A 10,897-nucleotide genomic window follows, 5' to 3' on the forward strand; every position below is an offset into this window, starting at 1 on the left:
GAGCACAAATATTAAATATTCCGTCATTTACTAAAACGTTTGGGAAAAATGTGAAAGTAGTTTTTGACGAACGTCTTTTACTTTGTTCAATTACGAAATATGACTCAATTTTTTTGTGGTCAAGATGTCTCCGTGGAGTGGAAGCGACAGCTTTATATCAGGTACGCGAAAGCAGAAAGCCGAAAGTCGGAATTATGAAGTTGGTTTCTGTACTTCTCAAAGACAAAAACACATTAAAGCAGGCTGAGAATCTTTTTTTAATCAAAATAGGCTACAAATACATACTAAAATACTGTACTTTGAATCAAGTTTTCTGATATTCAATAAATTTTTTGATATTGTTTTTTATAAGTTTCCGTCGTTAGTGCTGTTTTTGTTGTTTTTGTTTTGTTCATCACATTGGTTGTGTCAATGTTATTGGAAGGGGGTCGCCTCTTTGTGGAGATGATTACGCAGGTTCTTCGGGAACAAAGCATGCTGAAATATTTATAATAATTATCTTTTATGCAATAATTTTTTAACTAACTAAAGTTCTATTGTGAAGGTATTTTGTGCTTTAACTAACGAGGGTGTAGTAAACAAAATTAGAATCGAAAATAGCTGAGATTTAAAATTATTCGGCAGCTCGAGACTTCCTTTCAAAATTATTTTTCACGTGGATAGCAATGACCGCGTTAACTGATTTTCCGCGCCATAAAGACTTGATCAAAAAAAACTGAGCAACCTTGTCTTGAACAAAATAGTCTTGATCAATATTTTTATCCCTATTTCATTCATAAAACTAGAATTAAATAAAATTGCTTTGTTCGACGATAGTTATAATGATCACAATTTCTAAAGAAAGACTTGGTAAAATGTTTTTGAATCATCTATCAACCGTGCTAAGATTCTAACAAAGATGGCGGTTTAGGGCGAATCTCGAACCTACAACCTTTCTACTGATAGGCCGAGACTGTCGCAGCCGATCCCTAATCTGAGAGCTACTGAGAGGCCGATACCCTAATCGAGATTTAAAAAGAGTGGAATTGTTGTCTTACCCTCGCACAGGGTAGCGTGAACAAGTCCGTCCTCACAATCGTAATCGTCTAGGCCCACATTTTTGTTATCCGACACCTTCTTCAATGCAACACATCTTTCGTCGAAGATTACCTTGTCTGTAATCGAAAACAAAAACAAAAAAAAACTCATTTGTTAACTGAACTGATTGAAAAGCAGGGAATCGAGGGTACGAGTCCCAGAGCTGTCAGATTTTATTGTTGCTACATAAATATCTATAAAGTGTTGAAAAAGTTGAGGAATTTAGGAAATTTGTTTAAATTATTCTCGTTTTCAGTTTCATCTCGTTTAATCTCATTAATATCATGTAATTTTGATGTTTCTCTCGAAACAAAATCTTGCTTTAATTACTAAATTAAATAATTACTAAATAAATTTTAAACAAAATTGGTTAATTGCATTTTCAAATTAGTTTTTCGGATAAATGTTTATTTCTTAAAATAACTTGAAGCAGTTATCAAAACGGAACGGTTTGTTCGTTAAAAATATGAGCAACTATACGCCCTATAGAACCTAGTAATCGAAACTTTTAACGAAACAAGATTGAAAATGAGCAGTCTAAAATAAGTCGCTTGGATGGATTGTTTTTGCCATTTTAAAATTCTGCTCTGATAATAGCAACCATGTTAGTGCAACTAGATTACCCAGAGCGGCCTTTCCTCCGTCGTTCGGCTGTTCTTGAACCGCGTTGCTGCTGTTCCTCCACAGGGCAGGGTTCATAACCACTCGAGGGCAGTCCAAGTACATGTCATAGTAAGCCTAACCACAGTATAAATGAGTACATAAAATAGTCTTTCCGATCACAGTTGACAGTGCAAATAAGTCAAGTTAAGACCCTTTATCCACTAGGGAGGGGACCAAGTACGAGCTATAAAGCTCATGACGGCCAACCGCAGTTGTACCCCTGCTTAAGGACTACATGCAAATTTTCTGGCTATTTTTCTGGCTGGTTAATGTTGCCTCACCCTCAAACAACGAGCACGGCTCTAGGTGGGCCTCGAACATCCGACCTTTCGATAGAGAGGCGGAGACGTAACAACTTCATCACCGCTCCCGCATAACGACTTCACCAAAAAAAGGTTTAAAAAGGCTACCCCATCACTACACTACACTATGGCTTAGGGCGAACTTTAGATGTCTCAAGGAAAGCTCGTTGTGAGTCAAGTAAGGAGCCTTTTGAGGCCTTTTTATCATTTTGAAGCCTTTTTAGAAAAAATCAAAAAAAAGTTGTATCAACGTTGAGAAAAAAATCTGATTTTTTTTTCGTTTTTTTTAGCTTAATTCACACTTAAAAACGGCTATCGGGAGCTATCTTTAAAAAAAAGTAAAGTTTTTCCAGAACACTTTAAATTTAGGAAGTTTTGAACTTGTTTTTATAAGAAATACTGCGAGATGACCGAGTGTAAACTTGCGCCTATCTGGTTAAGTATTAGTTATCACACCGGAACTTTTCAAGTATTATTAAAAAAATTGATTTATTTTGTAAGTTAACTTTTAGAACCTCTGGTGGTTGCTGATCTTTTTGAATCTCCTGTTGGCTTGAATTATGATTACCTTGGGGTTGATTCGTTCAGGTTTCACTTCGGTATTGTAGTCCAGATCTCCCACAGGGAATGGCGCCCTGCGGTACCCCATCCATACCCCTTTCGGACTGTTAGCGTCAAAGAGGTCGTTGTGGTTGGCCACGAGCCAATTTTTCAGAGCAGCCTAAAGTAAAATTTTTTTTAAAATAGTCTTTAAAACCACTTTCAGGTTTGATTTCTTTTGCTTCCTGATTGTCTTTCAAAAAATTCTGTTTTATCCAGTTTCGCAATTCAAGTCACTACACTGCATGTATGGAAAACTTCTTAGCATATTCACAAAATCTCTAACATTTATTGTTTTCAAGCAATCAGAAATTAATGTTAAGTTGGGTAATCATGGTGGGATCTCGTAGGATTGAAGCCCAACGACCCCACTGGCTTTAGGACTAAGCATTTGTCTCTGTAATGCTTATGCAAGGGTTATGTAATATTTGTTCAGTAGTTTAGAATGCTTACGGCTTCGGGTCGGTCTTTGGGCCGTGCAATCCAACCCTGCTGCAAAGTACACTCAATGTATGCCTCGTGCATCTTCACGAAGTCGCTGTCAATGTATTGCTTGTCCGCAGTGCTGTTCAGCACCAGTTTGTAACACTTACCCATATCGGCGCCTTAAATAACACAAGTCAACATTTTATTTTAGAAGAGAGAGAGAGAGAGAGAGAGAGAGAGAGAGAGATACTGAATCACAGTATTAATTGTCAAGCCGCTTAGCGGATCTTTTGGAGAACACGGGGACCAAATTACCATTCTCGCTCTTAAAGTGTTTTTTTTTGGGCGGGTAGATGTTTTTTTTGTTTCTAGCAACCTCGGCCGAAAAATTTCACCCGGAAATATTGTAATCGCTTCCGTGTGAAACACTCCATTGAAGCAATCAGAATGAAGTATTTCACATAAAGTGCACAGCAATTTCAGTCCAAATTCAATGGGGGCGGATCTAAACTTGGTCAACTTATGTGGGTGGATTTTAAATAGATCCGGATATAGTTAAGCCGTCTGCCTAACATCCGCCCAAACAATTCACTAAGGAAAATTACCGCAGTAGGCATTCCTTGATTAAATGGCTTAAATAAATAATTCTATTCCAAAATCAATGAAATGGGGAGCATTTTTCTCAAAAATATTGTATATCAATCGAGATTCACTTTTTGCATAATCTTTTACTCAGTGGGTACGAACTACTTTGAGCGAACTTTAAGTTTCCTGCCACCGTTTGTAAAAAGCATCATAGGTCAAGATCTGCTTTTTGCGAGTCGTTACAGGATCCTCAACGATCACTCGAACGGAATCGAAAGTAGTATCATATCGAAGCATTTTTAGCCAGGAATCGGATTTTGAATGTTTTTTTTTCGAAAACTTTCTCTCAATGTTGAGAAAATCCTTGTTCTAGTTTTCAAACTGATGATTTGGGGCGGAGAGAAATTAAAAAGAATTACTCTGACCGACTCTGTTTGAACATACAAAAATACATCAGTGAGCTTCAACAGTATTTTTCTCTTAATTTCTATAAAGAGTTATGCCAGCGAGTGAATTTGTTTGGATTAGCACCACCCGCTACTTTTCTAATTCATCAAGCTAATGAAACTCCTCAATCAATGTATATCCTCAAAAAATATATCGTCAAAAATTCGAAATTTAAAAAATTTGACGAAGGAAATGTTATTATAAAATGTTCAAAATAATTCAGGGAAGCAATTGAAAACAGACCTGAAATGCGAATGAATCCTCCGGGAGGGCATCCAGGTTCTGACACTAGAGTTCCATAGGTCACTGCAACAGTCAATTTTAAACGCAACTGACATACAGCCACAGTCATTGTTGATTAGGATAGAACACAAATGAACATTGATGAAAACATCGGAAAAACTTAAAATTTGATGATCACTAGAGATTTATGGAATTTTAATAGAAAAGAAAACAAAGCTGCTATTAGTTAATTTCAAGATAAATCGATATTCTTAAGGCTACTTTATTGCTCTCCGAAGCATTGCGGCAAACCCAAAAACAGTGCAAAATTGAAACGAAAGCTCTCTATTTGGAATACAACCAACTTCTTTCAATCAAATATCAGAGCTCTCTTGAGATCAAGCACTTTAAGATCTGAGCTCTGTGCGATTTAATTGAAATTGGTTCATGAGGCCGAGTTGATGAGTCAACTATCGGACAAAAAAGACTTATTCCTTTTAAAAAGCTTGTAGTTTGTGTTGAGTCTTACCTCCAAGGAAAATTGCCGAAAAGGCAAATGAGAGTCCCAAGTTCATCTCGAAGTTTAGTCGAAGGTTTTATCCCAGTTGGTTCACCAACAACTGACTGATCTACTCGAAAGATTGAGATGGAATGATTTTAAAACCCAGTCAAAAGTAACTACGAGAACTCGCAATATGTTACAAGCAGCAGATTTAGAGATTTGATTGTTTAATGTCAAAAACCTGCTGAGAAACAGATTTTTCTATCTTCTTTGAAAAGAAGAAAAGACATTCTTCGATATTTGAGCATCTTGGAAAGATCAAAGGATAATACATGCATGGTATAAATGTGGATCGATTGATTTCTTTGTTCATTTGTTAGAAGTAAAAAGCTATACCAGACAACAGTCATCGAAAATATCTCACTTTTCGAATCAAGTAAAAACATTAAAAATTGTTGTTTTTTTAAACTAGTGCCAATTTTTGTGTGTGGTTGAAACTTTTTCTTATTTTTGCCGAATAATTTTTTGATTTTTTGTCTATTGATGTTTTTTCACTCGAAATTAAAGCGAATCTGAAAAATGTTAAAATGTTAAAATTTTTTTTGATCTTTTTTTAGGTCGACCAAATTAATTTTTGAAGCTCTCCCAAAGCACTAAAAAACGCCTGTTTTGGCCAAATTGAGCCAAAACAAGCCGAAACAGCCGAAAAAATCCCTTCGAAAAGAAAAGGAAAGAAGGTGAAAACATTCGATAACAATTAAAAACTTACTTCAAATTTATTTGAGAACAATTCTTCTGTCTGGATTTTTTTGTTGCTAAATTTGTTTTATATTACTTTTTACTTAACAAATTGTGTGCTGGAAATTGTTTTTTCATCAAAAATACTCCATAAACAGGACTGTAGGGTCTTGCCTTGATACAAGACAGAGGCAGATATAAGATTTTCTAGAGGGGGGATTTTCAAAAAAAAATCTAAAATTTTGGCCACCTTTTCTCAAGTAGACCAAATTGATTTTCTGAGCTCTCCCAAATCACTAAAACTTCCTGTTTTAATCACAATTTCTGCGCCGTAAGCAAAATTTAAAAAACAAGCCAAGAAAAGGTTTTTAGGCACTTATGGAAAACTTTGACTAAAAAGACGCGTTTTTTGGCGCGCTCTTCCCCTTCAAAGATAGTAAAGATTGGAGTCCGTCAGCATAAAATGGATATTTCAGAATAGTGCATTGGGTCGGCAGGGGGTCAACAACCGTACAACCATACCCCTCCCCTCCTCTTCAAAACGGTTTTGGGGGGGAGAAAATATTGATTTTTAAAAGCTAACTTTAAGTATAGCCTAGATTTTTTTAAATCAAAATTAACCGTATTACTAAAGAAAGTTGATTTAAAACATTCGTTTGTGTAAATAACAGCATTAAAACAGCATTGCGTGTTGAATGAAAGGCCTATTTTATACAGAACTATTTTAAAGAATTAATACATGCTTGATGAAGGCATTCTACTGTAGATTATTTAGGTGAATATGAGATTGTGCGGTTGCTCCTTGAGAAAAATAGTTGTGCTAGGAGAGGTTAATTTACTACGGACAATTTGCAATTTTTTTAGCCATTTTTCTTGCCCGCACGCTGCAATAGGCCCGAACAAAAGAGCATATACCTTCCTCCTTGGAAATCCTTTGACCAAAAAATTGAGTCATTGCAGGGCCAAACTGTGCATTTTGTGAATTGTAAGTGGATTCCGCAAAAAGGACGCTCCAATTGCTCCTCTTTTGTTCTTTCAATTTCTTTGATAGTTCCGACAAGACTTGTCACTGGAATCCAGGAGCATGCAGACACAAATTGTGCGCTTATCCAGTGCACAGTTTGGCCTTGCAGCGGTTTTTTGTCTCGCGCTCTCCTTCAAAATTAGTGTATATCGATGCCAAAGGAGCTTTTAGTAAAATTTTAGGGCCAATGTCATAAAACAAAACCAAAGAAAACCTTTTGTTGTTGAGGGGGAAGGCCAAATCCATGAAAAAAAGGCAGCCACTTCCCCTGATCCCTCTCCTCACTTTTTTAAAAAAAACTGAACAATGGGTTAACCACAAGTAGTCAAGATCAACACCATTTGCGACTTTCTTTTTGTTGCACATACACGGGCAGCAAGTTTCTTAAAAACTATTCAAAGATTTTCTAGAACTTCGAAGTTTACATTTCGCATTCTTTTTTTTCTAACTTTCGAAGAAAGTAAGAAATATCTATGCTTGTGGTTTTTTTTTTATTCAGACCACTTCTCAAAAATATTTTCATCGGGGGATCGTTGCATGTATCGTTGTTGTCCCAGAAGGCGCGCGCACTCCACTAGACTTTCCTGGCGTAAAGAAAGCTGTGAAATGCAGCTATTTGCTGTGAGTCGCTTATTCATCCCATACACGATTCTTAATATTCATCTTAAAATGAAAGTTAGTCAATATTTCATTGAGCAAAAACTAGACAAAACAAGTTTATGGACCGTCACAACAATCGGCGCGTTGCTTTGATACGAGCAGTCTTCTTTGAATATAGCCAGGCTTTTGTGCTGTTTTTCCTTTCACAAATTTTAACAATTCAAATGTCATTTTTGGCTCATTTTTTTAAACTAATTTTGCATGTAATGAAACTTTGATTTGGAAAAGGAAATAGTTCGGAGGTTTCAAACAGGGTTACCTTTACATTTTACAAGGAAGCAATTCTTCAACTAATTTCCCGGGTAACCTCCAAAGACCAAAAATGCTAATCATACAATTCCATAAACTAAGTCTATGAAAAAATACCACTTATACGAAATCCATATATTTTCCTAAAACGGTGTCATCATTTTTTAAAGGCCTTTTTCTTGTTTTGGCATCAAAGTTGGTGTATTGTGCAAAATAAAAAGAAATTTTTTTTGTCAAAAAATGCTACTCAAACAATTTCCATATATGGAAGCTGTATGGTTTGCAATTTTTTGATGGCGACAAGTATTTTTAAAATTTCATCAAAACTTTTTTAACCGTAAATCGAATTTTGAACTAAAAAAAACATTCTCTTAAAAAAAATTGAATGCAAAATTTATTTTTTGTGCGCATAAGGTAGTGTAGTCCTGGATAAACAAAAATTGAATTTTTTGGAGCTTCTCTTTATAATTTAAAAAAAAAAACGTTAAACACTTCTATTTTTCTTGTATGATTTGTTTATGTATGCCTTGATCAATGCCTGTTAATTTAAAAAATCAATTTCGAAAATACTCATCTTTGAGATTTTGCCAAAATTTAGAAATTTGATGCTTTCAGTGAACTATTTGTGTATGAAATCTCTTATACAAGCAGGTCGTTTCCAATGGTCGTTTCCAATAGTTTATTTGTAAAGTTCAAATTTAAAATAAAATAATATACAAAAGAGCAATGATTAAAGTTTATTAATTAATTGAGCAGTTCCTTCTTTTAAGCTTTTAAGATGTCTTTTGTAAGTTTTCAGTAGATTCATCAATCATCATCAGGCACTATTTCCCTTAGATTTCTGACGTTAATGTCACAGAAATTTAGTGACACAGAAAAGTCTCCGTTCGTGAGGATGCGTGTGAACAGAAATACACCTATAACCCCAACTGAGTGCAGAGCCCCAAAAACCACAGCAATCAAGCTCATCTGGAACAAATAATTCTCAACAATGGATCCAGCCACATCTGCGCAGCCCTCGTGGTTGATTTTTGTATCATTGAAACTGCTCAGAGTTTCGCCGCAACCTTCAGTTCTCTGTTTGCAGCAGGAGTCTGGTACATGATAGCCCGGAATAAACACGACCTTCCAGTCTCCGGGGCCCGATTTCCCGCAGCATTTGAAGTCTTCCTGTACTCTGTCCCAACCCCTGAAAAATGATATTGCACTCCTTCGAAATTATTAGCACAAAAATACTACGAAATTTTGAAAAAAAAATAATGAAATTTGTAAGTTTCCTATCTCGTTTTGATTGTTATCGTACGGTTTTATAAAAGTGACAATTTTCTGATCCTTAAAAATATGGGCAACTTTTGGACGGAAATTTTCAAGCACTCCTATACTAACCAACTTAAATAGGCTATCGGTTTGATACCAAATTTGACAAAATCTTGTTCAGCCAGTCCACACTTGAGTTTTTCTCTTTCCTTTTTTGAAGACCTTCCAAAAAAATTTCAAAACGGCTATTTTGCTTAAAACTTCCTGCTGAAAAAATATTGGCTCAAATTGCTCATCTTTGAAAATATTCAAAGATTGTGTTATATGTTTTGTATTGGACCACTCTCTCGAGAAAGGCCAAGATCTACCCAGATATAAACATAACATACCTTTTCACTTCTGTATCGTTTGGGTAATGTATCATTTTCTGATTCACACTGTCCCAGAAAACTTTTCCCGCGTCATCTTTAGTTAACAACGAGAAAATCCCAACGCCGATCAGCAAAGCAATCAGCACGAGCAGTACACACTTATAGATTTCGACCAGGTGTTCCTTCGCAGGTGGATGGATTCCAAAAAGTCCAACCACGGTACCCACGATCAGCATGATGCCACATACCAAGTAGGATACTGTGGCAATATTTATGTGGTGAAGGTCAAAAGCATGAAAGTCATGCAGTCTGAGAGCATATTCAAAAATGCCTGTGATAATAAATCCAATTACGGATATTAATGATAAAACAGCAAAAATGTACAGAAAAGACTGTAAACGACGTTGTAAAACATTAAACGTAAGCATTTTGACGAACTACCAAAACAACAAACCAAATAAAAATATATGAAAAATGTGCACGCTCAAAATTTTTTAAACCAACTTTTCACACGCGCGTTTTTGTTACTTTTTTTCAAAACATTGCTCAAAATGCTGCAGTTACAATGTTGTCATAGTTATTTTCAACATATGGTTAATTTTTCATAGTTAAGCTGATTTTTTCTGCGGCTGACAAAATTGCGTGGCCTGCAAAACAAACCATTTTCTCAATTTTGCTCGAACATATTTTATCAATGATCTTTTTGTTGCGACCATTTCAAAAATTAGGAAGAACTTTGTATGCGGGTGTTTGAGTTTTTTCTCTCTTTTTTTGTTTTCCGCGCAAAATCAGCTGCCACAAAAAATCATCGGAGATAGTGATATATTTTATTAAATTCTTTCAGTCATGATTCGAGTGAGATTAAAAAAGTTTGAAAAAAATTTCCCAGTTTCGAGAAAAACGGGTTTGAAACTTTTGATTTTTCATCTTAATTCGAGCAAAAAAAGCGAGCGAGCATGCTTATTCAAGCTGAATTTAGGCCGTTTACAACAGCTTGTTTATGCTTAATTTTAAATTTACTCTTAGGTAAAATTAGTTTTTGAACATTTTAGATGTCATTTTGAGATTCAAAATTTCAAAAAATCAAAACGTTTCTGCAAAAAAAAACTGAAAAAACTTTCGATTTTTTAAACTTTTTTACAATTTTTTTTTCGGTTTTCTAGCCATTTTTCTTCAAAAACTGTTGTTTTGTTTGCCTGTATTACTATGACCGTCAAATATGCCTAAATTATAGTTTTACGTCAGATTCTGTATCACACCACGCTGAAAAAACTACAATTAGTTTGAAAAAATTTTTTTTTGCAAATTTCTAAAGACTATGATGTTGTTCATGTACAATTGTCTGATGTAATTTCGGCATATAAAATTGAAGAAAACTAGCAAAATAAACAGTTAAGTTTCATAAGATTTCAGTTGAAAATATGTTTATTTATATTTATGCCTGATTCATATTTGGTTTTTCTACGTTATCACTTCAATAATTTTTTTATCGCACTTTTGATGAACACTGTTTAAGACTGAAATTGGATTTAGGATATTTGCAAGGGGAGAAATATTCCGAAACAATCGGAAGCTTTTCACAAAAACACCAAAATTCCATTCTTTGGAACGTTTTGAATAAATAAACTTAAGACTGAATGAGTTTCTCAATAACTCTATAGAGTTATGCTCTATAACTATTTAAACTCAAACAACTGAAGAAAAAAAATCAGTTCATTAAAAATGAAGCAATAATTGGTGCAATCTAATGAATTTTTTAAAACTTTTTCAAACA

At 34.9% G+C, this 10,897-nt stretch overlaps 2 protein-coding genes and 1 long non-coding RNA gene across 3 annotated transcripts in view; all 3 read right to left on the bottom strand.

The window, feature by feature from the left end:
* The window catches only part of LOC134847732 (transducin beta-like protein 2), a 343,894-nt gene that overhangs the window by 213,452 nt on the left and 119,545 nt on the right, over positions 1-10,897 (bottom strand). The gene's annotated exons all lie outside the window — the stretch shown is intronic.
* On the bottom strand, positions 320-4,958 carry LOC134848509 (uncharacterized). The gene is made up of 7 exons (XM_063865990.1): positions 4,852-4,958; positions 4,344-4,406; positions 3,096-3,247; positions 2,611-2,763; positions 1,701-1,815; positions 1,038-1,154; positions 320-477 (listed from the first exon to the last, which is right to left on the bottom strand). The coding sequence occupies exons 1-7, from the start codon at positions 4,895-4,897 to the stop codon at positions 449-451; spliced, it is 675 nt and encodes a 224-aa protein (XP_063722060.1). The 5' UTR covers positions 4,898-4,958; the 3' UTR covers positions 320-448.
* On the bottom strand, positions 8,160-9,821 carry LOC134848017 (uncharacterized). Its single transcript, XR_010162885.1, has 2 exons — positions 9,142-9,821; positions 8,160-8,684 (listed from the first exon to the last, which is right to left on the bottom strand). It is a non-coding gene; the product is annotated as an uncharacterized LOC134848017 (long non-coding RNA).

This window comes from Symsagittifera roscoffensis, chromosome 6, assembly GCF_963678635.1.
Source record: "Symsagittifera roscoffensis chromosome 6, txSymRosc1.1, whole genome shotgun sequence".
NCBI classification, from domain to species: Eukaryota; Metazoa; Xenacoelomorpha; order Acoela; family Convolutidae; genus Symsagittifera; species Symsagittifera roscoffensis.